The sequence below is a fragment of the Furipterus horrens genome, unplaced genomic scaffold (assembly GCF_987537825.1).
Source record: "Furipterus horrens unplaced genomic scaffold, mFurHor1.1.pri manual_scaffold_5, whole genome shotgun sequence".
In the NCBI taxonomy this organism is placed as follows: Eukaryota; Metazoa; Chordata; class Mammalia; order Chiroptera; family Furipteridae; genus Furipterus; species Furipterus horrens.
Genome location: NW_028327175.1, coordinates 194,691,058 through 194,717,959, shown reverse-complemented (window position 1 = coordinate 194,717,959; position 26,902 = coordinate 194,691,058). Strand labels below are relative to the sequence as shown.

General features: G+C 41.8%; 2 protein-coding genes and 1 non-coding gene across 3 annotated transcripts in view; 2 read left to right on the top strand and 1 right to left on the bottom strand.

Moving 5' to 3' along the window:
* EIF3A (eukaryotic translation initiation factor 3 subunit A) overlaps positions 1 to 19,882 on the top strand; it is a 37,488-nt gene extending 17,606 nt beyond the window's left edge. Inside the window, exons 9-22 of the mRNA XM_090278678.1 lie at positions 56 to 154; positions 1,223 to 1,339; positions 1,603 to 1,788; positions 3,026 to 3,373; positions 3,780 to 3,884; positions 3,972 to 4,085; positions 5,323 to 5,445; positions 5,985 to 6,138; positions 7,347 to 7,531; positions 11,181 to 11,269; positions 11,770 to 12,611; positions 15,345 to 15,546; positions 16,576 to 16,757; positions 18,712 to 19,882. Of these exons, the coding sequence (XP_090134804.1) occupies positions 56 to 154; positions 1,223 to 1,339; positions 1,603 to 1,788; positions 3,026 to 3,373; positions 3,780 to 3,884; positions 3,972 to 4,085; positions 5,323 to 5,445; positions 5,985 to 6,138; positions 7,347 to 7,531; positions 11,181 to 11,269; positions 11,770 to 12,611; positions 15,345 to 15,546; positions 16,576 to 16,757; positions 18,712 to 18,923 (2,958 nt within the window). The 3' untranslated portion in view covers positions 18,924 to 19,882. The remainder of the gene's footprint in view (positions 1 to 55; positions 155 to 1,222; positions 1,340 to 1,602; positions 1,789 to 3,025; positions 3,374 to 3,779; positions 3,885 to 3,971; positions 4,086 to 5,322; positions 5,446 to 5,984; positions 6,139 to 7,346; positions 7,532 to 11,180; positions 11,270 to 11,769; positions 12,612 to 15,344; positions 15,547 to 16,575; positions 16,758 to 18,711) is intronic.
* Positions 793 to 920, top strand: LOC150010706 (small nucleolar RNA SNORA19). Its single transcript, XR_016511560.1, has one exon. It is a non-coding gene; the product is annotated as a small nucleolar RNA SNORA19 (small nucleolar RNA).
* Positions 19,883 to 24,454: 4,572 nt separating the features above from the next.
* On the bottom strand, positions 24,455 to 25,429 carry NANOS1 (nanos C2HC-type zinc finger 1). The gene is made up of 2 exons (XM_090279570.1): positions 24,600 to 25,429; positions 24,455 to 24,491 (listed from the first exon to the last, which is right to left on the bottom strand). The coding sequence occupies exons 1-2, from the start codon at positions 25,427 to 25,429 to the stop codon at positions 24,455 to 24,457; spliced, it is 867 nt and encodes a 288-aa protein (XP_090135696.1).
* Between the last annotated feature and the right edge of the window lie 1,473 nt (positions 25,430 to 26,902).

Genomic DNA, 26,902 nt, shown 5'->3' with positions numbered 1-26,902 from the left:
GTTTTAATCTGTTATGTAGAAAGTTTGTCTTTTTCAACTTCATGGATTTTTGTAGGTTCTAAATTGGGTTAAGGACCAACCTGAGAAGGAACCAGAATTGCAACAATATGTCCCACAGCTGCAAAACAACACCATACTCCGTCTTCTGCAGCAGGTAAAAATGAAAAATGAGTGTTTCATGTAAGAACTGGAATTCCTTCCCTTGATTGTTTTTATTGCAAAACTGAAAAATTTAGAAATGGCCTAGGAAGTGAAGGCCTCCCCAAATTCTACTCCCTGTCCCAAATTAGTCTTATTTGTATTTGATTTGGGGAGAAAAAGAATTTTGCATAATTTATAGCTGTTCGTTTTGCTCTTTTTTGTTGAACAGGCCGCACATATTCCCTTGTTAGTAATGGCTTTTCATTGCCTGAGGGTACTGTAACTTACTTATTCGGACTATTGATGCAAATCTGTATTTCTGGGCTTTTTGCTATTAGAAAATGTTACAGTGAACATCTTTTTTGCATGTGTCTTTGTATGCTTCTGTGACTTTCTGTAGCATAAGTAGTAGAATTAGTCATGGAGCTGACGCATTTAAAGCTTTAATAGCTCCTGAAAATATTCTATTAAGGCACCCCCACCCCCAGTCACAAATAAGAGCCTTTTCTCTGACAAACAATAGGTATTACCAGTCTTTTAACATACTTTTGTTCAACTTATTAAGTTTTACTATTATGGTTTATAACATGGCTTAAAAGTTCCTGTTTTGTCTTCCATTTATTTCATTTTGGGGAGGGGCTTTTATTATTTGTGCACATTTCATTGACCTGCTTTCTCGTATGTGTGAGCAGTGTTATTTCTTATGTGCTATACAAATAGTTGAAGGTTAATTAGCAGTATAACTCGGTAGTAATGCTGCCAGTCTCCTTCCGACAAGTAATTTAATAAAAAGTGTTCAGCTGAATCAGCAGGTTCTTTATCTGCAAATATGTAATCAGTTAGGGTTTTATGAAACTATAAAAAGATGATGCTTTTCAAAATAGTGTGATGTGTGAGGGTGTAGAGCACAGGGTTTGATGCTGAGAGCCTTGCATCGGAGTGCCAGTGTACTGTTCACACACTCTGACCGCAACTTCTTCTCTGACAAACGGGCCTAATTTTTACTCCCGTGGCTGAGACTACATGTAAAGCATGCTGACTGCGTGGTAGCTGTCATTAGTAACCTTGTGTTTTTATGCAGGTGGCACAGATTTATCAGAGCATTGAGTTTTCTCGTCTGACCTCTCTGGTTCCTTTTGTTGATGCTTTCCAACTGGAACGTGCCATAGTAGATGCAGCCAGGCACTGCGACCTGCAGGTTTGTGTTGTGACGGGGACACTGGGGCGGAAGGCAGGCCTTCGAGGACTGAAAACACATCTTTTATCTTCTGTTTCTCAGCTTTTGGTACATTGGCACTGTTTTAAAGCTTGACTGAGAGAAGCTTCTAGGTTTTTAATTCAACATTCTTTTGTTAATCTTTTTCTCAAATTCAGTTGAAATTTTTAAATCAAAAGTCATTCATTTGAAGAATGACTATGCATATTGGTGTAACTACTGATAATGATATTTAATTTTCAAAGGTTCGTATTGACCACACTTCGCGGACCCTCAGTTTTGGATCTGACTTGAACTATGCTACTCGAGAAGATGCTCCCCTTGGTCCTTACTTGCAAAGCATGCCTTCGGAGCAAATAAGAAACCAGCTGACAGCCATGTCCTCAGTACTTGCAAAAGCACTTGAAGTCATTAAACCAGCTCACATACTGGTATGCATCTTTGGGAGAAATGAACTACAGAATTTTTGAGGGGTCCTTGTGCTATGTCTTAACAAAAAGGGTTTGAGATGGTGTGTGTGAGAAGGGATTTATTATATTGCCTCTCAGTTCTATTTGGTAGTTTTGATATTTTTATCAAATGTCTTTATCAGATAAAAATATTAATGAGCTGCCTTTCATGGCGTAAAATAATAAACTACACATAATAATATGAGTATTGGGCATACAGCAGACCACAGTGAAGATCCTCCCAAAAGGGGTTCCTTACCACTGGGCTTTTCCTTGATGTCTGAGTTGTTTCTTTCCTTGTTTATGTGCTCTCTTAGTGTTTCTCCTTGGCTAGAACATTTCAAAGTAGATTTGGTGCAGAGTAGAGTTGACCTAGCAGAATAGGTTTTTCTGTGGGAGGAGTGTCACAGCGTTTGGAACTGAGAGCCAGTAGCTTGAATAATGTCATCTCCAGTTACTAAATGCAAAAATATAAGGATAATGCATCAGGATTACTGTAGTCCCTCTCTATACAGAATCCCTCTATATCGCGATTCACTTATTGCGGCCTCACTGTATTGTGGGATTTTTAAAAATTATATTTTATCGTGGATTTTTCGCTATATCGCAGGATTTTACTGTACTGTATACGATGTTGTTAAAGTTACGTAGGTTTAAGAGTGTAGAATATGTTTAATAAGCATGAGTAGTGTTTATAAAAGTGTGGAAAAGGTTAATAAGGGAGTGGGAAGGGTTAACATGTTGCGTACTGGGGTATTTAAATGCCTTTTAGTCCTCTGTTCCGACAGGTTTTTAAGATTTAAATATGGTTATATCGCTAATATTAATGAAATGACTTCACGAAATTAACAATTAAGCTACTACTATCCTTAATATAAACAAATGAAAAATTACTATTGAATGTCTAAATAACCTTATTTAATTGTTTAAAATTACGCAATCAAATGACAAGAATTCTTGCCATCCGAACGCAATGTGTTAATGAGGGACTGGGAACGGTTTATAAGTGTGTGGGAAGGGTTTATAAAGCCTTAAAATATATATAAATACTAAAATAAATGTAAGGTTCCTACTTCGCGGATTTTCACCTGTCGTGGGGGGGGTCTAGAACATAATACCCGCGATAAGTGAGGGAATACTGTACTGTATTTATAATTTTTGATGCCTAAAACCATGGTATGTCACCGATGTTTTTCCCCCAATACATTTGTTTTTGAAGCAAGAGAAGGAAGAACAACATCAGTTGGCGGTTACGGCATACCTTAAAAATTCACGGAAAGAGCATCAGCGTATCCTGGCTCGCCGTCAGACAATTGAGGAAAGGAAAGAGCGGCTCGAGAGTCTGAACATTCAGCGTGAGAAAGAAGAATTGGAGCAGAGGGAAGCGGAGCTGCAGAAAGTACGGAAGGCTGAAGAAGAGAGGCTGCGCCAGGAGGCAAAGGAGAGAGAGAAGGAGCGTATTTTACAGGAACATGAACAAATCAAAAAGAAAACTGTTCGTGAGCGGCTGGAACAGATCAAGAAGACAGAACTGGGTGCCAAAGCGTTCAAAGATATCGATATTGAAGTATGTAGCACATTACTCATTAAACTCAGTTTTATCCAGCATCTTAGAAACACAGTTCTTTACCATTTTTTGACTTATTTTGGTTATTTGGTTGCTTCACTTATTTTGGTACTTATAAGATTTATTAACTATTATCTGTGAAGTAAGCATTTGTTTTAATGGCTCTGTGCAGTTTTTCAGCATATTGGAGACGTGAGAAATAGATGTTATTTTTTTCCTTATAATCGTGAAAATATGGCTACTGCAAGACATTTTTCCATTGTCCATATTTACTCATCGTATAAAAAGTAATTTAGGATTTGACTTTAGAAGCAGTGCTCCATTGCATTTCTTTTATATTCTTTTTTTTTTCTTTTCATTTCTTTTATATTCTTATTAATGATTGTGCATCTGTGTTATTTTCCAGGACCTTGAAGAATTGGATCCAGATTTCATCATGGCCAAACAGGTTGAACAACTGGAGAAAGAAAAGAAAGAACTCCAGGAACGCCTGAAGAATCAAGAAAAGAAGGTAAATGAAAAGACTGGTAAACCTTTAACATGTCAAATGTAAGAGATTTTTTTTTTTTTAAACTACATTTGTTTTCATGTTACTCAGATTGACTATTTTGAAAGAGCTAAACGTTTGGAAGAAATCCCTTTAATAAAAAGTGCTTATGAAGAACAGAGAATTAAAGACATGGATCTGTGGGAACAACAAGAAGAAGAAAGAGTAAGATTTTAATTTAATTGAAGTATTTTTAGACTGTGAGCTATAGTTAAATCCTCTGCCAGCAATGGGACCAGGATTTAAAAATTGATTTATTTTGTATTCTTTTGCCAGAATTGGTGCTTTAATGATCGCATACTGACAGATTGGTGGGCAGAAATTTTTACAGTGAGATTAAAAAATGAAACTTCTAAAATAACAAAGGACAGCTGAAAAGTTTAGTTTTTAAAACAGCTTTATGGGTAGATAATTCATGTACCATGTAATTCATTTACTTAAAAGTATGTAGTTGATGGTGTTCAGTGTATTTCCAGAGCTGTGCAGCCATCTAGTTTTAGAACATAGCCCAGAAGGAACTTGGTGCCCCTTATCAGTCAGTTATTCTTTGTGTCCTTTCCACCATCTGGCTGTAGGCAACCTCTTTTTTGCCTTTAGATTTTCCTATTTTGGGTATTTTATGTCAAGGGAATCATACAATGTGGCTTAAACTGCTCCATCTTTACTTTTGTTAGTCTATGTTTACCTAATGATGCAAAAATAAGATTTGCAAATGCTTTTAGTGGCCAGATTTGTAATAAAAAGAAGTGACCTCACTGTAGTTAAAAAAAGAGTAAAGTAACCACAGGCAAGAGACAGTGTACATTTGTGGGGACTGCAGTGTGGAGAGTGCAGCCTCTTCTTGATTCCATGGGTTTGTTGTTTGGGGCCTAGTGTGGCAGCTCTTTTGATTTTTTTTTTTTTTTTTTAGAAGTTGGAATTTTTGGTTATAATTCTTTTAGTATATAAAATTAGGAAAAGTGCTGCAGACCAAATAAAATATTTGAGATAATTGCTGAAATCTCTACCCTGAAGCCTTATATATATTTTTTACTTAAGGAGCACAGAAAGAAAAGCCTAAACCTCCAGTTGTTTTTAAGGAAGAAACGTCTTTAATAATTCAACCACAGTGCTTATTACTATTTTTGTATATTTATGGTTTGTATCTTCTGTTTGTTTTACCATGTAAATTATAGTTTTTCCTGGATAAAAATTTCTGGTGCATTGGGGCTCTTTGCCCATCTCCGCAATGCCTTCCTAGGGGCCTGTTGGCACACAGGATAGTCACCCTTCCATTTTTGTGACAGGGCGGTTAGGGCACAAGAGCTGCTTGTATTCTGCAAGAGTATGTCAAGATTTAGGGTAAATTAGTAATCAGATAATGAATGCTTTCAGAATTTAATTTTGTATTATGTATTTGCAGATTACTACTATGCAGCTAGAACGTGAAAAGGCTCTTGAACATAAGAATCGATTATCACGGATGCTTGAAGACAGAGATTCATTTGTAACGCGACTCAAGGCGGCACGACAGTCTGTTTATGAGGTGAACTTAGGGTCTCAGCGAAATGTGTATCCATGAGTTTTAGTTTTGCCTTAAGGGTTCTTTTTTTAAACACGGTGGCACATTCTGTATTGAGCTAACATATATAATGTAGCCATTCAAATAATATTTTACTAGGAAATTTCTTTAAAACATTTTCCAGGCTAAGCAGTCAACCATTACTATTTCTCTGAAGATGACGGGGACTGCATGAAATCTGCTGTTGATATAAGCTTTTGTTTACTGTTTAATTCGGAGAGAAAAAACAATCAAGTGTCCTGTTCTAACCATTCTAATGTAATCATTCAATTTAGTTTCTATGAGTGGCAAACTTACTTAGTGTTGTAAGTAATTTAAATTCTTGGAAATCCTAGTGTGAGACAAACTTTCAGTCATTTGGAAATCCTGCTTCTATATTTTAAGGTTGCTTTTTATGGCTCACAAGAAACCTGCAATGCTTTTGTAAAGTTTAAACTTACTTCTATTTGCGGCTCTTCAAAAAAATCTGATTTTTAAAAAATATTCTGGATAACCAATTACAGGAAAAACTTAAACAGTTTGAAGAACGATTAGCAGAAGAAAGGCATAATCGCATGGAAGAACGTAAAAGGCAACGTAAAGAAGAACGCAGAATAACCTACTACAGAGAAAAGGAGGAGGAGGAGCAGAGGAGAGCGGAAGAGCAAATGCAGAAAGGTAACTGTAGACTAATATTGGAGGTTTATACAGCTTGACGTTAGGTCAGATTATAGCAGTCTTATTTAGAAAACACAGGGATTGAGGGCTCAGGATCACTGGATTATTAACTACACCTAACTAGTTCTCAGTTTCTGAGGTCTTAACTTAGTTGTGTGAAATTTGTTATATGTGAAGATATGTCTTCAGCGACTAGTTGAATTTCACATTTTTGGTGTTCTTTCAATCCTACCTTTTAAATTTTTATCACTGTATTCTATGAGCCGCCCCCGGCAACCCCACCCCCACCCCCCACCCCCCACCCCCCACCCCCTGCACGCGCGCCCTTTCAAAACAAAACAAAGCAAACTAGAATTATCTTCTGGAGGGCTTCCCCTGCTAGGTGAATGTTCTTCTAAGAACCCGTCTGTATCAGCGTACTGGCTGGCATTGTTGTGAGAGGCTGCGTTCAGCCTCAGTGAGAACGCCTCAGTGAATTTTTTTTTGAAGACTTTCAGTGCGTTTGCCTATTTCATGATGGGTGATTTGTGGGTACACCTGTCCACACTGCACTGAGTGTTCAGTTTTTGACCAAAAACGGCATGAATCCTGTGCCTCACCCTCCCTATTCACCTGATCTCATCTGAGCGGCATTTTTTGTTTCCCCGAATAAAAAAAAGTCCTCAAAGGGAAATGTTTTGTCATTGTGGAAGAGGTGAAATAAAAAACTGCAGAAGCACTAAAAGGCATCAAAATTGATGAGTTCAACAACTGTTCTCAGCAGTGGGAAAAACACCTTGACAGGAGTATTGCTTCAAATGGAGAGCACTTTGAGGGTGACTGCAGTTTAAACATGTAAGAATAAATACACAATTTTTTATAAATTCCGGTTTTTTGGGTCCCCTCTCATATGTAGTATTAACATTTACTTAGGATTACCTGCCAGATGAAGTCTGTCAAGTGATTCTTTTTTCTGATACCACAGATGCTTAGGTGTTGGGGGGAGGATTTCTAGAATTTTTTTAAGTCATTACACAACTGTTAATGATGAGTGGCATAATACTTGTTTTCTCAAACACCTGCCCTTCTGCTGATTGTAAGCTATTTTTAAATTCTTAAAAAGCTTTTACTTTTCTGTATTTTGCATGTTTAATACCAGAAAAGTAGACCTAGCAGTAAGGGAAAGATGTGGATAGGAGGCACACTTTCTAACCTAATACATTACATAGAGCGTGAAGAGAGAGAACGTGCTGAACGGGCAAAACGCGAGGAAGAGCTTCGGGAATATCAGGAGCGGGTCAAGAAGTTGGAAGAAGTAGAAAGGAAAAAACGCCAAAGGGAGTTGGAAATTGAAGAAAGGGAGCGCCGTAGAGAGGAAGAGAGAAGGCTTGGTGATGATCCGCTTTCTAGGAAGGTGAGTATTTAGACATTGGTTTTCCCTGGGATGATTTGTGTTTATCAGCATTCTTCTTGCACGATACATGTATGTCAGTGCATGTGGTGATGTCTGGGCTTAGTGTTTTAAACTGGTTAAATTCACGTCTCTGGTTATTGCTTTGTCTTCCCAAAGACAGGCTCTTAAGGGGAGAAAATTAAACTTATATTAGTGAAGCTGAGATTTTTATAGGCTTTGGTTTATTGAACCTCAAAAGACTAAATAGTTGACAAAAGATAACATTCATTAGTGCTATGAAAAAGGGATTGTTTTGTGTTCCTTGGAAGGAGTTGCTGTGAATTAAGAGGATGATATGAGTTCTCTTAACTTCTTGGCACTTGAAGCTGGGTCTGGTGGAACATCAGTATTCAGCATCCCCTGGGACTTGTTAGAAATGCAGAATCTCAGGCCCAACACCAAACCTTCTGAATCAGAGTCTTCCTTTTAACAAGATTGTTAAGAGGTTCAAACGCTGCTCTATTTATTGTGTTTAATTTGCACGCATGCCCAGAACTGACCTATTTCCTTTCTCTCTATTTTGTGTTTCTTTAAATTCCCCGTCCTGACTGGTGGCATTATTACCCACTTAAATCACAGAGGTTTGAATCCCTCTCTGTCCTTTCTGTTTCTACATTCCTGCCTTAACTCAGAGTTTCCTTTTGTCTGTATTACTTACTGGGCTGCTTACTCTTCTTCTCCCTGGTAACTCTCCCCGCAGCTTCAGACCTCCCTCTACATTGTGACCCGCTTGATTTTTCATAAGATGATATGTGTTTGCTCATTACATCTGCTCTTGGTTTTCAAACCTTCCTTTGGTTGGTGCTCATTACGTAGAACCAAAGGTTAAAACATGCCTTAGCAGTCAAGGCCTTTCATCTTTACTGCTATTTTTCTTTGGCTTCATCTATACCATTTTCTTCTTAGCCAGTCTGAGCTGGTTTTACGCTTTATCGTGTGTCTTTACATCTACCTATATGTTCTTTGTTTTCCCTGGGATGTGCACAGGCTGCCTCTTAAACAAATTATTGCTTGTTTTTAAGGTTAAAAGCTAAGTAGCTGGAGGATTTCTTGCCTGCCTTTTCTCCACTCCTTTATCTGTGCCATACCTTTACCAAGGCCTTGTCTGTATCGGAGGAACCGTTAGTAGGTTACCTGTGTAGTGTTGGGTCTCAGTTTTATATGTAAGTGGATACATTGTCAGTTTTGTTACTCTTGTTGCTAATTTCTATCTTCACTTTCCTGTTATCAGTGATTGTGGCCTGTATAGTTTCTACTTTTTTTTAAATTTAATGCATTTTTTCCCTTGTGTCTTAAAACATGATCAGGTTTTACGAGTAGTTTTTCCTTGGACACAAAGTTCTATGTGTATGTATGAAACCAGAACAGTTGTGTTATTTAATTTGCTTCACCCTGTTGATTTATGGGAACTTCATTTTCTTAATAAAGTAAGGTAACTTACTTAGGATTGTGGGTTTGTGACTTATTTTCTTTTAGTTTTTGTAAATCTGTGTTCCTCCTTTTGTTCATTTCAACCTTTTGTTTGTTTTGTGCTCCTACTTTCACCTTCTCTTTTAATTAGAGAGTTTTTAGTTTTATCTATTCAATTTAGCATAGTAACTGTTACACTTTTATTTCTGACATATGGTGTGGAGCTTTTTATTTGCCTCCATGTCCCTGCTATTCCTTGTTTTCTTTTAAGCCAGACTTTGTTTTCTTTATTCTTTTAGTGATGACCATTAATGTTTTCCAAAATCTATGTACCTTTAACAGCCTGTGAATTTTGAGAACTCTTCTGTCTCTTCAGAACAAAATGAAGTTCTCAGCATACTTTTATTTATGTTTTATTGCAATCAGCTCTATATATTTGCTTCCAGAGCATTAAAACATGTTCTTTATTTAAGGATTCATTTAAGTTTCACAGCCATGTTGGCAAATGTGATTTAGTTTGAAATACATTTACACTGTATCACCTTTTCCCCTTTGCAGATAACTTTTTGTTTTGTATTTTATCTTCTTAATTTTTTTCAGAATGTCTTGGTGTATGTCTCAAAAGAGGTTTTTATTTTTATCTCACAGTTGAACAATGGTACAGTGATTCAGCGGATTCAGAATCCTCCCTCAGTGACTTAGAGACCTGTCCTCTCTGTTCTGATACTCGTTGGGGTGGGGTTCATGATAATAAATAGTCTTGGTAGACACTTATTCCTTGGAAGCTTTTAGAATTTTCTCTGTCCTCTATTTAGGCACCTAAGTGTGTGGTCTTAATGAATCACCCTTTTTGGCATATGTGTCCTTTCAGTCAGAGGATTTAATTTACTTAGAGAAGGTCGAAATTCCTTTTCTTAGGGAAATTTTTTCCTCTCTTCTATTTTGGTCTTTCAAAATTCTATTCTTTATCTTTTTTTAATGTTTTACTTTTTTCACCTCGGTCTGTTTGCAACTGGTTTTCTGAGATTTCTGTTTCGTTTATATGTTTTTCTGTGGGGCCTGTTCTACTGTTTGATCTGTCAAGTGAATTTAAAGGTTTGGTGATCATGGTAATTTTTTGGAATTCTTTTTGTTCGTTTGTTTAATGTCTCGTAGCCACCCAGGAAAAATCTTCTGAGATTCTAATATTTATCTTAAAACCTCTTAACTTCAGTTCTTTGAATTTAATTTGCAGGGTGAGTATGAAGGGTGGGAGAAACCTGGTCTTTTGGGGTGGACACTCCCTCCACTGGAGGGAGAGCATAAATTACACTTCCAGTTGAGGTCGTATTTTCTCCCACAGTGTTCACTTGAGAAAGTCTCTTGGAAAAGCCCCCCTTTTAAAAGATAGCCCAGAGTCGGTAGCCATGCTGGCAGGTGACTTACCATCTGGCTGTTTTCGTCCTTCACCGCTTCTTACTGCTCGTTGTTCTTGGGGGGTTTTGTGGCCAAAGCGCATTTTTCATTTTAAATTAAGATCCTCATAGTCACCTATAAAGGGTTGTAGTTACCCTCTGCTCAGTCAGGTTTTTATTTTAGTCCTTCTACCCACCCCTAGAGCGTGTTTTATGTTGTTCTTTTCTGATTGCGGCACTGGGTTGTGTTTGTGGGAGCAGTCAAGCTGTGGCAGAGGCGTTTGTGGTTCAAGTTGGGTGTGTCACCCCTTACAGAGGCTGCACCACGTTTACATTTTCACCTTAAGGGTGCTGAGTATTTCCCACACTCTTTCTCTAATTTTTATTGACAGATAATATTTTGAGTAGGGAAATACTGTTAATCTAACCATTCCCTTTTAGACATTTCATTTGCTCCACCTCTGTTCAGTAGGCATTGTAATATACATTTTGGGACACTTGGCTTTTTTTCCCACATAATCTTAAAAGGAAATTTCTAGGTATGAGAAAATCTGTAGACATTTTAATGATCCTGGCACATTGCTTTCAAGTGGCGTTTTACCATTTATAAAACCACCCACAAAATACATGCGAATACCAGCTTCACTGTCCTGTCAGTCTGATTTCAGGTTAAAAGAGAAACAATTTTAAAACTTATTTATATTTAAGGACTTAAGATTTTTAACATAAGTACAGAACTGTTTGATAACACCAGCAGTTGTAATCATTGCCAGTGCAGTGCATCTTACTAACTTCGGTTACTGCAGGACTCGCGCTGGGGAGAGAGAGATGCCGACAGCACGTGGAGGAAAGGGTCTGAAGTGGATTCTGAGTGGAGACGAGGCCCGCCTGAGAAGTAAGTAGGGTCAGGGAGCGTGGTTCCCACTAATCATAGGTTGTGTTAATAACTTAGTAGTTTTCTAACTTGGTTTATTTTGTACGAGTGGGGAAAGCAGAGCTGGGAAGAACGGTGTGCGTGTCTGTTACTGAAATGTTTCTCGTAGTTTACTCCAACAGCGATGTAATTACTGACTTACAAAGATCTTGAGAAATGAGGTTTGGAATAGTGTTGGGGTTAGAGTAAGGATGAACAGTCTCATAACATGTTTTCCTTTCAAACCATCCTTCAAATGGGGTCGCCGAGATACTCCTGGAGAAGTGCAGGCGCTTTTAAGAAAGGCAGCTGTCTCCTTATTGTCTTATTGGTTGTTGCTCTAGGAGTTTAGGTTTTGTATGTTATTTTATGAGTAGGGTTAATGAATTTACACTGCAGTGATTTTTTAAAGGTAAGTGAAATAATTTCCAAAAGGACCACGTGCTTTTGGAAACAAAGCTGTTTGGCTTGTTGCTTTGTAGGGAGTGGAGACGCGGAGAAGGGCGGGACGAGGAGAGGCCCCTCAGAAGAGAGGAAGATCGCCCGAGGCGGCTGGGGGAAGATGAGGAGAAGGAGCCTTCTCATAGACCAGATGATGACCGGATTCCCAGGCGCGGCGCGGATGATGACAGAGGCCCCAGACGTGCCGCTGATGAGGATCGGTTCTCTCGCCGTGGGGCGGACGACGACCGGCCTTCCTGGCGTAACGCAGAAGATGACAGGCCTCCCAGACGAATTGGCGATGATGACAGGCCTCCCAGACGAATTGGCGATGATGACAGACCTCCCAGACGAATTGGCGATGATGACAGGCCTCCCAGACGAATTGGCGATGAAGACCGGGGAAGCTGGCGTCATGTGGATGACGACAGACCACACAGACGAGGACTGGATGAGGACCGAGGAAACTGGCGGACAGCCGATGAGGACAGAGGACCAAGACGTGTGATGGATGAGGACCGGGGACCGCGGCGAGGTGTTGCCGATGATGAGCGATCATCCTGGCGTAATGCTGATGATGACCGGGGTCCCAGGCGTGGTGTGGATGATGACCGGGGTCCCAGGCGCGGCTTAGATGATGACCGGGGTCCCAGGCGCGGCGTGGATGATGACCGGGGTCCCAGGCGCGGCGTGGATGAGGATCGAGGAACTTGGAGGAGCGCCGATGATGACAGAATTCCCAGGCGCGGTGCAGATGATGACAGGGGTCCTTGGAGAAACATGGATGATGAACGGATCTCAAGACGGACTGATGATGATCGGATTCCCAGCAGAAGGGGCGAAGACTCCAGACCTGGTCTCTGGAGACCATTTGTCAAGCCAGGTAAAATTATTTTAAAGATTTTATTTATTTAATTTTTATTGTATTTTTATCCATTATCATTTATCCCTGCATACACTCTTCCCCCTCTTTAACACCCTCCCCCCAACAATTACCACACCGTTGTCTGTGTCTGTCAGTTCTTCCCCTCTTTCGCTCGATCCCTCCAACACCACCCCACGCCCCGCCCCAGCTGTCAGCCTGCTCTCTGTGAGTCTGTGTTCTGTTTTGTTTGTCAGTTCACTTTTAGAGACGGGGGAAGGGAGGGAGAAAGAGACAGAGAGAAATATCAGTCGGTTGCCTCTCACACATGCTCTGACCAAATCCCGCAACCCAGGCATGTGCCCTGACTGGAATCTGACCTTTTGCTTTGCAGGCTGATACCCAACCAGCTGAGCCACACTGGTCAGGGCTCAAATGACTATATTTTGATTAAAAAAACAAACAAACAAAAAAAACCTGTGTTTTTCAATGGAAAAAAAATAGAATTTTAACGGATATATGGCAGATTGGTCTATATTCCTATTAGTTTCTGGGAAAGCTGATCGGTTATTTTTTCTTGAATTTCTCTGCAGTGACTTAGGTCAAAGCTTACTTAACTTCAGTACCCCACACACCAAAGCAAATGACTTCACCCTTTTTTCTGCTGTTTTGCCTTTTTGACGGCTTCTTTTAAGGGCTCGTCCTCCTGTGTCCATACTTTTTAAGTGTCCTTGTCCTTTAGGTTCTGTCCTGGACCAGCCCCCTTGTAACAAATAACAAAAAGCAAAATACACTTATTCGGGAACATTGTCTGTACTCTTGCCAGCCATGGGGTTGTACACATGGCCAGGGCTCATTTCCTTGTCAGTCTGAGGCCTGATCATCGTTTCATACTTCACTCCTCTTGAGCAGTTGCATAGAAGTGTGTGAATTTTTATCATAGTCTCCAGATGACTTCCTTCCTTCCTTCAGACGTGGGCCTTCCACCTGCGTACCGTGCATAGCACATCTCCGCCTGGAAGTGTCACGACACTTCCAACTCGGTCTGTCAGAGCTGACCGCACACACACACATGCAGGCGCCCACTTCTCCATCTGGTTGTGTAAGCTGCACATCTGGCTCTCTCTTCCTTTAGGGTAAATCTTCCATTTAGTTTAGTTCTGTCTTGTCAATTCTCCTTATACTTAAGCCTACCCACTTCTGTTCCCCCTGCATATACTTGGCTCTGGGCCACCACCATTCGTTCTTTGGACCCTTGGTGGCACTGGTCTCCGCTGGCTCTCACCTCCGAGTCTAGCCTCTGTGCAATAACCATGTAATCTGTTCTCACTGCGAATTTAAGTGAGCAGCTGCCTTGCCTGTACCCTTAGTGGTTTCTGTTGCAGACTTCTGTCTCTTCGCTCTACTGTCTGGCCGTATGGCTTTGGGCAGCCACTTAACTTTTGTGCCTCATGTAAAATGAGGATGGCAGTATCATTAGTTTGTGATTGTTGTGTTTTATAAGGTCTCTGAATACCGAACCATTTGCTCCTAGGGAAAATACTAGTTTAGGTTTCTGTGACCCTTCTGGTTACAACAGTTCTGTCAACCGGCCAATACATAATTTGTTTTTTATATTTTTATATTTGAAGATACCTTACTTAATATATATTATTGATTCATTAACATTAAATTTATGGCTGAAGCTCTGTAATGTATATTCCTCAATGAAGCTTATCTATCACAAGTACTTTTCTCATCCATTGCCTCCTTGTGCTTGGGAACACTGGAAAACACTTCAGACCAATGCTTAGGGGCCATTTTAAACAGTGAAGTCACCAACTAAAAGCATAAAAATGCAAAAACATGGCACCAACTAGACCTTCCAAAAGAGACGCAGCAAGGAAGCAGAGCATTGCCTTATGAAACCTCAGCCGAGACTGTATTGTACTTGTCAGGGGACTCAAATATTTTGCTACTCTGCACGTGTCTGCGAGTGATTGTTAAAGTTCTTTAGTATTAATAAATAAATGTTAGCATATAGGCAAATTAGCAAGTATGAAATCTACTTAGCTCAAGAGCTGTGGATGGGATTGACTGAGGTAATGAGTTTGGAATAGTGCTATCGTGCGTGGTAATATAAATGCTAACAGCCATGATAGTCATTAGCCTTACAATTGTGATGTGTTTTCATTGAAACCTCCGTTACCTTTGGCCTCTTTGTGTGCATCTATAAATACCTAGATTTTGACATTCCATGGATAAGCGTGAGAGGTATTGGGCTGGGTCAAAGGATTTATCCTTGTGTCATGATTTTGTGGGAGGGCAGGGATATGAAATAAAAGTGTTTTTGGTTATAGAGATTTTGAAAATGTTTCAAGATGGAAATGAAAGTATAATTGGGACTCTGTCAGAGATCTAGCTTCTACGCACCGCCCTTTAAGTTCTTGGCTTAAATAAGTTGTTTACCATCAAAACAGATTTTTTATAACTAGAATATCTGCATGCAGGTTATGCAACCCAGGCTCTATGTTTCTTATGGCATATGTTCCTGTATGTTAGAAAAACAGGAGAGGTAGTCATAAATAGGAGCTGGGGATTTTGTGAAATGAGGTAAATGGCTTTAGTTTTTTTTTTTTTAATGAGGTTGGAGTGTCTTCAATTAGTATTGAGAATGGTGATGGGTTAATGCGAACATTAAAGTCACACTATTCATAGTTACCAGTGTGTTTCTTAAGTAAAAATCATTTTTTCTTCTTTAAAAAAAAAAAATAGGTGGTTGGAGAGAGAAAGAAAAGGCCAGAGAAGAGAGTTGGGGTCCACCTCGAGAGTCAAGACCATCAGAAGAACGTGAATGGGATAGAGAAAAAGAAAGAGAGAGAGAGAGTCAAGATCGTGAGGAGAGTGGCAAGGACCCGGAGCGAGAAAGGGACAGAGAGAGAGATGGGGATCGAGAGGATCGTTTCAGGCGACCAAGGTGCGATGTTCTATTTGAAACTATTCATGGCATTCCAGTTAGGATTATCTCAGATACTCCTGGGTGTTCCCCACCATTTTGAGACATAGCTCTCCTTTTCTTCCCCCTGCCTAAATTTATCTATTAGAATCATAGTTTTTGTTTGTTTTTTTAAGAACTTCAGAGGTCATCTAATTGAATGTTCCTTCTTAACAAAGTGTGAAAATGGAAGCATGAGCGGTGTGACTGTCTACAGTTTGTGTAACTCTGGTAGTGGGACCAGGTGCAGGTGACCTTCATCGGTCCACTGCTTTTTCCTTGTGGTTTTAGGTCAGTCAGTTTTATTGCCCTTAAATTATTAAAAGCTCCTTTACTTCTTAAATTTAATTATTTGGGTGATAGTTGTTAATAAAATTATATAGGTTTCAGAAAGCCCCTTTACTTTTATTAGTGATAATTCTTGCTTCTTTTGGCCAAAGTGGCTTTGTACTGATAAATCTTTACTGTTCAATAGAATTTTTTGCAGGGATGAAAATGTCCTGTATCTCTAATGATCATTATAGTAGCCAGCAGTCATATTTGGCTATTGGCCATTTGGAATATGGTTAGTGTTACTGAGGGAGTGTCCTGATTTTATTTTAGTTGATTAAATTTAAGGAGCCACGTGTGGATGGTGGCTACCGTGTTGGATAGCAGACATCCAGGTGTTCTTTTGTTTTGTTTTAAGATTTCATTTATGTATTTTTAGAGAGAGAGGGAGGGAGGGAGACAGAGAAGGAGAGAAACGTTGTTGTGTGAGAGTTGCCTCTCACATGCCTGCAACCCGGGGACGTGCCCTGACTGGGAATTGAACCAGTGACCTTTCAGTTCGCAGGCCAGCACTCAATCCAGTGAGTCACACCAGCCAGGTGTTCTTATGTGACCGCCATGAGTTTAAACTTTGTCCCTATTCATAAACTCTTGGATTACCGTATATTACGATTTATTTACTTGTAATTATCCATGTAGTCTAATATCAGAACTTAACATGTCATTTTGAATGGGCTACAGGGATGAAGGTGACTGGAGAAGAGGATCAGCTGAGGAAGCTTCGAGCTGGAGAGATTCAAGTCGCCGTGATGATAGGGACAGAGATGACCGCCGACGGGAGAGAGATGATCGCCGTGATCTAAGAGAAAGACGGGATGACAGAGACCGCAGAGGACCCCCTCTCAGAGCAGAGCGTGAAGAAGGTAGAGACTGTCTGTACAGCTGCTGAACTGTTGGAGAACTATAACTTCCAGGGAATTTTGGGTTTTAATTATCTCATAAATTTATATGAACACCAAAAATAAGATAGACAGTGGTATTTCAGTTTTGAGTTCATGGTTCTCAACAAACATAAACATAGTCAGTGGTTGCTCTGTGGATTTAGCTTATCTCTAGGTTCAAAATATTGGGTTGGCCAGAAAGTCCATTTAGTTTTTCTGTAAAATAAAAGACACATTTTTTTATTGTTACCAATAACTATTGATTTGGATATTTTAAGTATGTTGGGTATCTCCTGCATGGTAGAACGTTGATTGTTCTCAATTAATATTCAGTTTGATCGCTATCAACATCAGCTGGTCTCAGGAGCATCATCCAGCAAGAAATCTCCAGCACAAAACTTCACAAACCACTTTTGACACGTTTGATCAGTCACAGCACCTTCTTCATACACTGCACAAATCTTTTCTTGTGTTTCAGTTGCAGTTTTTTTACCTTTCTTGAAATAATAAAGCATAATAATGCTGAAAATGTTGTCTGTTTTCTTCCATCTTCAATGTTGAAATGGCTACACAAAAATTCATCAATTTTGATTATTTTTTTATGCACGCTGATATGACAGCTGTCAATACAATCTAACAAAATTGTTTCAAATGAAGTTAAATACAACTAAACACTACTAGAGCCATCTTACAGAAGAAACCAAATGAACTTTTTGGCCAACCCAGCGTAGTAGTAGACTAATAAAATTGGATAGTATGCAAAATATATGAGTTTATTTTATGCAAATGAGGAAACAGTGTATCAGTTTTTTAAAAGTAGGGTCATAGATTAGTACAAGATATAAATCAGATGTTCTTTCTCTGAAATTGTAATGATTGAAACTTTAGTAAAAAATACTTTTAATATTTAAAATGAGCATTGCACTTAAGCAATTGTCTTACAAGCTTTAATATTTTGTTAGTACAACTGGATTATAAGGGTATCTTTTAGCCATAGTGAAAAATATTCTTATTTTCAACAAGAGCCAGAAATCCTTTTAATTTTAAATTTTTCATTCTGTCATATTTTTGTCACTTTGTCGTAGCTTTTGTTTTTTGTAGAATTATTAGGTTGGCCAAAAAAGTCTGTATGGTTTTTTCCATAAAATAAAAGACACATTTCTCATTTTCATTAATTACTTTATTGATTTGGATATTTTGAGTATGTGACCTGTCTCCCATGTGGGATATAACATTGATTGTTCTCAATTAATGTCTCGATTTGATCGCTATCAACTGCACTTGGTCTGCCTGACTGAGGAGCATCGTCCAGTGAGAAATCTCCAACACGAAACTTCGTAAACCACTTTTGACATGTTTGATCAGTCACAGCACCTTTTTCATACACTGCACAAATTTTTTTGTACTTTAGTTGCATTTTTACCTTTCTTGAAATACTAAAGCATAATATGCCAAAAATCTTGCATATTCCATCTTCAGTATTTAAATGGCTACACGAAAATTCACCAATTTTTGGTAATTTTTTAAAAAATGCATGCTGATACGATAGCTGTCACAATACAACCTAACAAAATTGTTTCAAATGAGGTTAGACAACTAAGCCGTACTACTACTAGAGCCATCTTAAGGGGGAGAAAACAAAGCTTTTTGGCCAACCCAATAAAATAATTGGGACACTTCCCAGGCCAGTGATTTCTTGTTTGCAAATTTAAATTATATCCCCAAGTCTGTATCTTGTTTTAACGGTTTTGTAAGAAAATGTAACAAAAAGGTTAAAATGTATTTCGCTTTTATTGACGTTTCCATGTCACTGTCTTCAGTACAGGGTTTCTGGGTAATCGGGGGCATTCGTTTTGCTGAGGTTCTTTTTCATCTCCTCTGATAGAGGATAGTACGGACTTACTCTCTCTGTCTTTTTTTTCATTAAACTTTCTAGCAAGTTCCTGGAGGCGTGCTGCTGATGACAGGAAAGATGACCGGGTGGAAGAGCGGGATACTCCTCGTCGTGTGCCTCCTCCAGCCGTTTCAAGAGACCGAGAAAGAGAAGGTGAAAAGGAGAAGACCTGGAGAGCGGAGAAAGACAGGGAGCCTCTTCGTCGTACGAAAAACGAGACTGATGAAGACGGGTGGACTACAGTGCGACGCTAAGCCTCAGAGTAGTGGGTGCACACCCGTGTCTCACATAGGTGTGATCGCATTCACGGATTATTATACCTGTGCTTCAGCCAGTCTCAACGGGATTTGTTAATGTTGTCTCACCGTAACACACAAAGCATGAACTTGTATTCACCCTATATTATAGATCGATCATGCACCGTTTCCACAGAGGGTTGGAAAACCACGCCATTTCCTGGAATTTAAGATGTTGCATTATTTCATCAATCACTTGTTTACAAAAAAGGAAAACTAAAAAATAAATTTAAAATGTGAACCCTTCAGGTATCGCGTAATGCCCGTACCTTGGTATAGAACTGATATTGATTTGGAATGAGGTAAGGTTCTATTATAGAAAACGTATTTCAAGACTTGAAAAAGCAGGGGGCTGGAACAATTTTCACACCGTTAGCAGTTGAGACATGCCTCTAGTGTTCTGAGGTATCAGCTAAATATAAAAAGTTTTTAGGTTCACTATAAGCGCAGTAAACTTTACAAACATTGGATACAGTGGGATTTCCTGTAGATTGTACTTGAGAGAAGGTGAGTATAAAGCAATTTGCAGTCATTATTGTAATGACAAGAACACTGCTCACGTGTGAATCCAAGACAGTTACAGCTTTTAAATTTTAAAGCATTTGGTAAACTTGCTGAGTTTTTTTCTGTTGCCAATAGCAAACTGCTTTTCCATTAATGGAGAATTCAGCCTTTCAAACATTTTAAATATGACAATATTTATAAATGTGTGGTTTGGAGGAATTGTTTAAATTCTTTTTCTTAATTTCTTTTCAGGATAGGTTCTTTCACCAAGTAATTTGTAGTAACGACTGTGTTGACTTCAATTCTGGGGTGTCAGAGCTCTGTTAAAGATTAACTTTGGTCTCATTGAAGCCAACACAGAACTTGCTGCTGTGTTTTTTCTTTAATGATAAATAAAATACTTACAAAATTTGTTTCTGTGTTGAATTGTGGTTGTATTTAAAGTGTTTTGTTTATAATGGTGAGTTTGCATATTCAGTTCAGTTTACTTGAATTTTACCTGTGCCATTAAATGTCTTAGTGTTTACTATCAAAGAACAATAACCCAGGTGTACTTTCAAGCAAAAGAGAATAGCACGTGTCCCTTGAGATGGCCTCCTTCATTAATGTGGACCACCGTACTTTCCCTATAGTGCTGTTGTTTCTGTGAGCTTATGTGCATTGGGGTGTGTGTGGTGTAGAAAAATAATAATTCAGAGGATGTTAGTTGCAATTTCTTAGTAGCTGTAGGCACTTAAATTATTTCAGATGTTGAGTGTGGTGAGAATTCTTGTTGGTACAGCTGTAAGGCCAGAAGAGGGAGTATTGAGAGCAGATGCAGCCTTTAGTGTTTGATGTTACCATTGATGGAAAAGCACTTTAAATATTTAGCAGTCTTTTCAAACAACTAGAATTCTCTAAAAGGTCTTGTGGGGAAAGGGCATTTTCTTTTGTAACAAGTATACTAGAAAAAGTTGGGGCAGTAGTCTGCTCTGAGCTTACACTCCCTGCACCTGAACAGCCCACACACCCTACACATGTCTCTTTCCACAGATGTGAAAGCTGACCAAGCAACCTCACTAATGTACAGAAGTCTTCCATGTTCTCGTCGCTACTGCATTTCTAAATCAAGTATCATTACTGTTAATACAGGTGGATAAGGGTGGGTGGAGACAGTGCCCCCCTGCCCGCCCCCCCAAAGATTGCAGTTCCACTAGTTGTCAGAAGTGGCCACCAGGAGGAAGTTGGCGCCTGTTTGTGTGGGATGTTTTATGTCAAGGACTACCTGTGTGTTGTTTTTTACTGTTTTGACTGTAGGTTGATTTATAATTTTACAAGGCTAATTGGCATTTATGGGACACTGTGGAAAGTATGTTTCTCATGTGGCTAAGAGCAGACTAGAAAATTACAACTTTTCTTTCCCTTAGGGTACATATATATTTGTGGTGTAATTTTATAATAAATATATGCCAAATGTTATAGTCAAAGTTAGTAATTCTGCAGCTTCAAAAAAGGACTTCATAGGAAACTTAAAAGACATTAAAAGCCACTGGAACTGTCACTACAGATGACAGGCAGGTTAAGGCAATTCATATCTCTGGAGTTGGTAAGGCTCTTCAGAGGATTCCGTATGTTGTTTTGCTTTTAGCTAAATATGTAATGTGTTCTCTTTTTAAAATATTTTATTTTTTAGAGAGAAGTGGAAGCAAAGGAGAAAGGGAGAGAAACATGGATGTGTGAGAGAAACATTGATCGGTCCTCTGACGACGACCCCCCCCCCCCCCCCCCCAAAAAAAAGGGAACCTGGCCCACAACCCAGGCACATGCCCTGATCAGAATGGAACTAGTGACCTTTCAGTTTGCAGGCTGGCGCTCAGTCTACTGAGCCACACCAGCCAGGGCCGTAATATGTTCTTAAAATAATTTTTGAACTTTGAAGAATTGGAAGGTTATGTTTCAATATTGGATTGGCCAAAAAGATCGTTTAGTTTTTTTTTCCATATGATGGCTACAGTAGCTCTAGTAGCACTTAGTTGTCTTTAACTTTATTTGAAACAATTTTGTTATTGTGACGGCTGTCATAACGTGCATTGAATAAAAACAAAGTTGAAGTTTTGTGTGCAGCCATTTTAATATTGAAGATGAAAGAGTATACACAGCATTTTTGGTATATTATGTTTTATTTCAGGAAGGGTAAAAATGCAACTGAAACGCAAAAAGGATTTGTGCAGTTGTATGAAGAAGATACTGTGACTGAACTTGTCAACATTGGTTTGTGAAGTTTCTTGGCATTGACATTTTGGTCAAATGATTCTTTGCTGTGGGGCTGTCTTGTGCATTGGAAGATGTTTAGCAGCAGCCCTGGCCTCTAGAAGCCCATAGCAGGAAACAGCTGACATACTCCAAATATCCAAATCAATAAAGTTATTGGTGAAAATGAAAATGTCTTATTTTACAGAAAAAAATGTAATGGACTTTCTGGCCAACCCAATATATGTGTGGTTACTGTACTTTTCATAAGAGATCTAGAAAATTAATGGTAGTCAAGACTGTTAATGTACTCTCAGTGTGTTTTAAATGTTAGCTGGAAAAGGCAGGCAAATTTGGGAGGGGAGTGACATGGAGTGTGTGTTAAATGGGTTAATATAATGACTGCCACATTGGTTGAAGGTCTTCTAGATACCCTTACCAACCATCTCCGGACCCCAAGACAGATCCATTTTCAGTGTGTTACCAGCGGTTTTGGTTCTGTATTGAAAGTGTATTAAATGCCTGAAACCTGGAAACTGTCTATAATTTGGCTCTTTTTAAAAATACAAAGTAACTGCCTGCCTACTTTTTCTGGTCTGAAGAATGCATTGATCCTATCTCCTGAAAAGGTAGAGAACAGTGGGAGGGGTACTCGAGTTCACAGTGACTTGAAAAGTACCCCCAAAGCACAGCTAACTTAAGCTGGTATATTTTCTAGCAAAACAAGTGAGTCCATGGCTTTGAGCCACTTGAGTTTAGGCCCAGCCAGATCTGAAGTTCTGCAGCCTGGGGCTAGACTGGCCACCAAACAGTACGCCTGTTCCCCATCCCTCCCCTGTTTTGTTGCACCTTCCTCGAACAAAAAGGCTCACAAGCTACCCAAGATTATTTACCCCAGCCTCTAGAACACCTTCAAGATACTCTTCAAGCCTGTTTGCTGTGGAGGAAGTTAGCTCTTTAATATAAAAGCAGTTTTAACCTCTACCGAAATTCTACTGGAATCTTGACATATCGTATTTTTCGCACTATAAGACGCACCTGACCACAAGACACACCTAGGTTTAAAGGAGGAAAACAAGGAAAAAAATATTCTGAGCCAAATGGTGTACTAAAATATTTAATAAAATATAACAATATTTCAACCATGTAAAGTGAACAGTGTCAACAGCAGTATTAAGAACAATCATCACTGTCATTAACAAATGAGAGACTAAGGTTCAAGTGCTCTTCTAGTTTTTTGGGAACCCCAGGTCAGGTGATACACATCACAGTCTGTGATGCAATATTTTTTCCATAAGACGCACAGACAATTTCCCCCACTTTTTGGGGGGAAAATGTGCGTCTTACGGAGCAAAAAATAATTAGATTAAATCCCTTGCTGGTATTTTCAGATATGCATTTTGTGTTTCAGGTGAGTTCATTTTTCTATTTTTGCCTCCTGTCTATAGCTACCTGTTACAGTGTGGCATTCAACTTGTGGGATTGAAAAATGAGGGTGGTAGGTAAAGCAGTGGTTAAGACCTTTGTCTAAGGATCAGGTTTAACCTCATTTATGGATAACCGGTGGCCTTCCAGAAACACTGGGGTCTCCCAGTGAGAACGGGAACACAGGTTTTGTTCCTGGTCTCCAACCCCCAACTCCATAATTACTGCTTATTCTGGCTTGAGGACCACCTAAGCCAGACTGCCCAGGGTGGACCCTTCTTGAACACAGGTTATTAGATTAATCTAGAAAGTACAAAGGATTCCATCTTCCATTTTGTTTGAGAGGCAACAGCTGGAATGAGCTTGCCACTATTTAGGAACCTTGAAATTGAGTGATTCAGGGTCAGTTCTACTCCCTCTTGGTCTTGGTATCACAAGTGTTTTTACAGAACTGGAAAATGGGTAAGGGGGTGGGTCCATAACACAAAAAGCCAAGTAGCAAAGTTATAGGCAAGATTAATGAATTCATATGTTACTGGATAAATACACAAGTCAATTTTTTTAAACAGCACCATTTCCAAGTGTTTACACAATATGATTATAACTGCACAGTTTTTAAAGGTGGAAAATGCTAGTTGCTAGTTTAGTAATAAAAGGTGTGGTACTTAAGAGAATAAACTGTGTTCTACCTGCTACAGATGGAGCATTTTTATACCTCCAGCTAGGACAGAAACAAGCCATAAGGTGGGAGTTACCCACTCAATACTGGAAAGTTGACTAAACTTTCGCTTCTCAAAACTGATGCTACCAGGGGCTTGCTTCGCCTGGAGTTAGAATAACTGATTAAGGACAACTAAGAAACATTGTTTCAAACAATAAAAGTCATTTGGCTGACACCCCATAAAATCATCAGTTTTAAGTTCAACTAAGAGGCTTTTAAAAAATAGACCTAGTAAGCTGCCTCCATTCATAAAATTAAACATCCAAGATTAGATTGAGACTATTTCATACCAGTGCGCATCTAAAATAGGTCGACGTGTATAGTAAATAGTGCCTCTAAGTTGCCATATTTCAGTTAGTGGAATACACACAATTTTCACCGTCCGGATGTGCACAACCTGGAAACCAGAGAGAAGTCAAGATTTTAGTGTCAGCTCAGCCGCAGTCCTCCGAACAGCCAGCTTGCTTTGAAACAACCAAGACGACATCCCAAGTTGAACCAACTGCTGAGCTCCCCGTCTCCCCAACAGCAAGAAAGAGATAGTGCGCAGACCGAAGATGAGCGTGGACAGGCGGTGACCCGCGTGGCGTCAGGTGGCAACAGACCGGGCTCACCTCAGCTTCTTGCGGGGCAGGGCATCCCTGGTGCTGCGCGGGGGCAGACGCGCGGTGGGCGGCGGTCGTGGGGTGGGCGGCGGTCGCGGGGTGGGCGGTGGACGCGGGGTGGGCGGCGGTCGCGCGGTGGGCGGTGGACGCGCGGTGGGCGGCGGACGCGCGGTGGGCGGCGGCGGCGGCGGCACTTTGGAGAGCGGGCAGTACTTGATGGTGTGCGCGTTGTCGCCGCTCGCGCCGCACAGGGGACACGTGTAGCGGCGCAGCACAGGGCACAGCACGCGCCCGTCGGGTCCCTTCAGGATGTGGGTGGTGTAGAGTGCCGTCGCCTCCTTGTTATTCCGGCAAAACACGCACACCTGCATCTCGGGCTTGAGCCGGGGAGCTGGCGGCCGCGAGGCTGCGTGCAGCTGGGGCTCGGCCGCCCACGCCAGGGCCCGCTCCTCGCGCGGCGTCACCTGGCCGGTGGCCGCAGCGGCAGGCGCGCAGCCCAGCAGCACCGCGGCGGTGCGACCGGCGAACGGGCTCAGCTCGGCGAAGCGCTCCTCCAGCAGCCCGGCCTCGGCGGGGCCTGTGCACAGCTCCAGCTCGCCCCCCAGGTAGCGGGCCCGGCACCCCAGCTCGTCGCTGTCGTCGTCGTCGTCGTCCTCTTCGTAGTCCGGCGGCCCCGGCATCGGTCTCAGCGCCCCGGGCCCGGTCCCGGCGTGAGGCGAGCAGCAGGACGAAGAGGAAGAGGAGGGCGGGGACCCGCCGCCGCCGTCTCTGTCTTCTCTGCGGGCGCAGCTGAAGCGCTGCTCGCCGTCCACCGCCTTGGTGATGAGCGTGGCGAGCCCCAGATAGTCGTTCCAGGAGCTGAAGGGCTGCGGGTGCGCTGGGCCCTGGGCGCTCACGTAGCGGGCGCTGGGCACGAGCGCCACGGGCGGGGGGGCGCGGCCGCGGCGGGGCGAGTGGGGTGCCCAGGGGAAAGCCTCCATGAGCGGGCTCCGGACTGCGCGCGCCGCCGCACAGCCACCAGCACGGACCGGACGGAGGAGACGCGTGGAGCTTGTCCGCCGGCAGGCCGCGGGACTGGGGCCGCCTGGCCGCCTTTTATCAGGCCCCGCTCCTCCCCGCCCCCGGGTCTCGCCGCCACGGCCCTGCCCCTTGCGCTCCCCCGCCCCGGCCACCTCGCCCGCGCCCCGGACAGAGGCGGAGCGGAGGCGGGCGCGCGCTTCTCTTCGGACCCCGAGGTTCTCGCGCCCCGCGCGCTGCTCCAGCCTCGCCAGCTGTGGGGATAGCTTTCGTGCTGGGAGGGGGTGGGCGAGGCTCCGCCACGGGCGCGAGCGCTAATTGGCTGCCGCCCAGAACCCCCCGGAGCCACTGGTGCCGCTCCGGATGCTGATTGGTGAAGCCGGGGCAGGGGCGTGCCCTGCCGGCGCAGAGCGGCCTGGAGGGGTAAGTAGGGAAGAGGAGACCCGGGGAGGGTCTCTGTGCCCTAGGTTTGAACAGGTGACGGGGACCGAGGTTTCAACAGGTGACACAGGCGTCGGGCTTCCTTGGCCTAGTGGTGAGACTTGCCAAGGATGGGCATAGGTATGGCGAAGGGGGAATGCCCCAAGGTTCACCCACCCATCTCCCAGCCTCGAGTCCCCGGGGCCAGAAGCCCCTTCTCGCCTCCCACCTCCTCACCAGCATGAGCAAGAAAAGCTGTGGGCAGGTGAGACCGGCGCGATCTAAGGATGCAGCTTGGGAGTCAGAGCCACCCAACAATCAGCTTAACGTTTGCACCGCACTTCGGAGAAATTTCAGCTGGATGAAATCCTCGCCCAAACCTCCGAGGTTCACAGAAGTTAGGGTTCTGCCTTAGTAAGTAGTGGAGGATCGCAGCACTGTCCACAGGGGCCTCCCAACAAGTGTTCAGCGACTGGGTGGCCATTAACTGGTGACTTAGGTAGGGATGGGGAGTGAGCCAGAAAACCTTCCAGCCCTAGGATTTGTGTGTGTGTGTGAAGCTCCGCCCCATCCCCCCTCCTGGGGGGGCTGTATAGAAATCTGCGGTGTATGTGCCATTTGAAAAGCAAAACATATTGAACACCACAATCTAATACTTTGAAACGAATACAATATTTTTATAAAAATGGAAAAAAATGAGAAGATTTTCGATTAGGTGGGTGTGCAGTGCTCATGCCCTTCCCAGGAGAAGGGGCAATACTGTTTTGTGTTTTCAGGGACAGGTATTGGGAAGGGTCCTTGTAGGGTTCTGTGGGGCGGGGGACATGCCTCTTTTGGTGGCAGGGCTGGCAGGGCAGGGCTTTCCTTCCCCTGTGGCTATTGAAACAAGGAGCTGGGTGGCTGCTGCTGGCAGCCCTTGTGAGGTGTGAGGCCACACTTATAGCTCTGGTTGTGCCCAGCAGCTCTACAATGGCCCAGAGGAGGGTTCCCAGAACCTAGTGTTGGTACCAGTTACC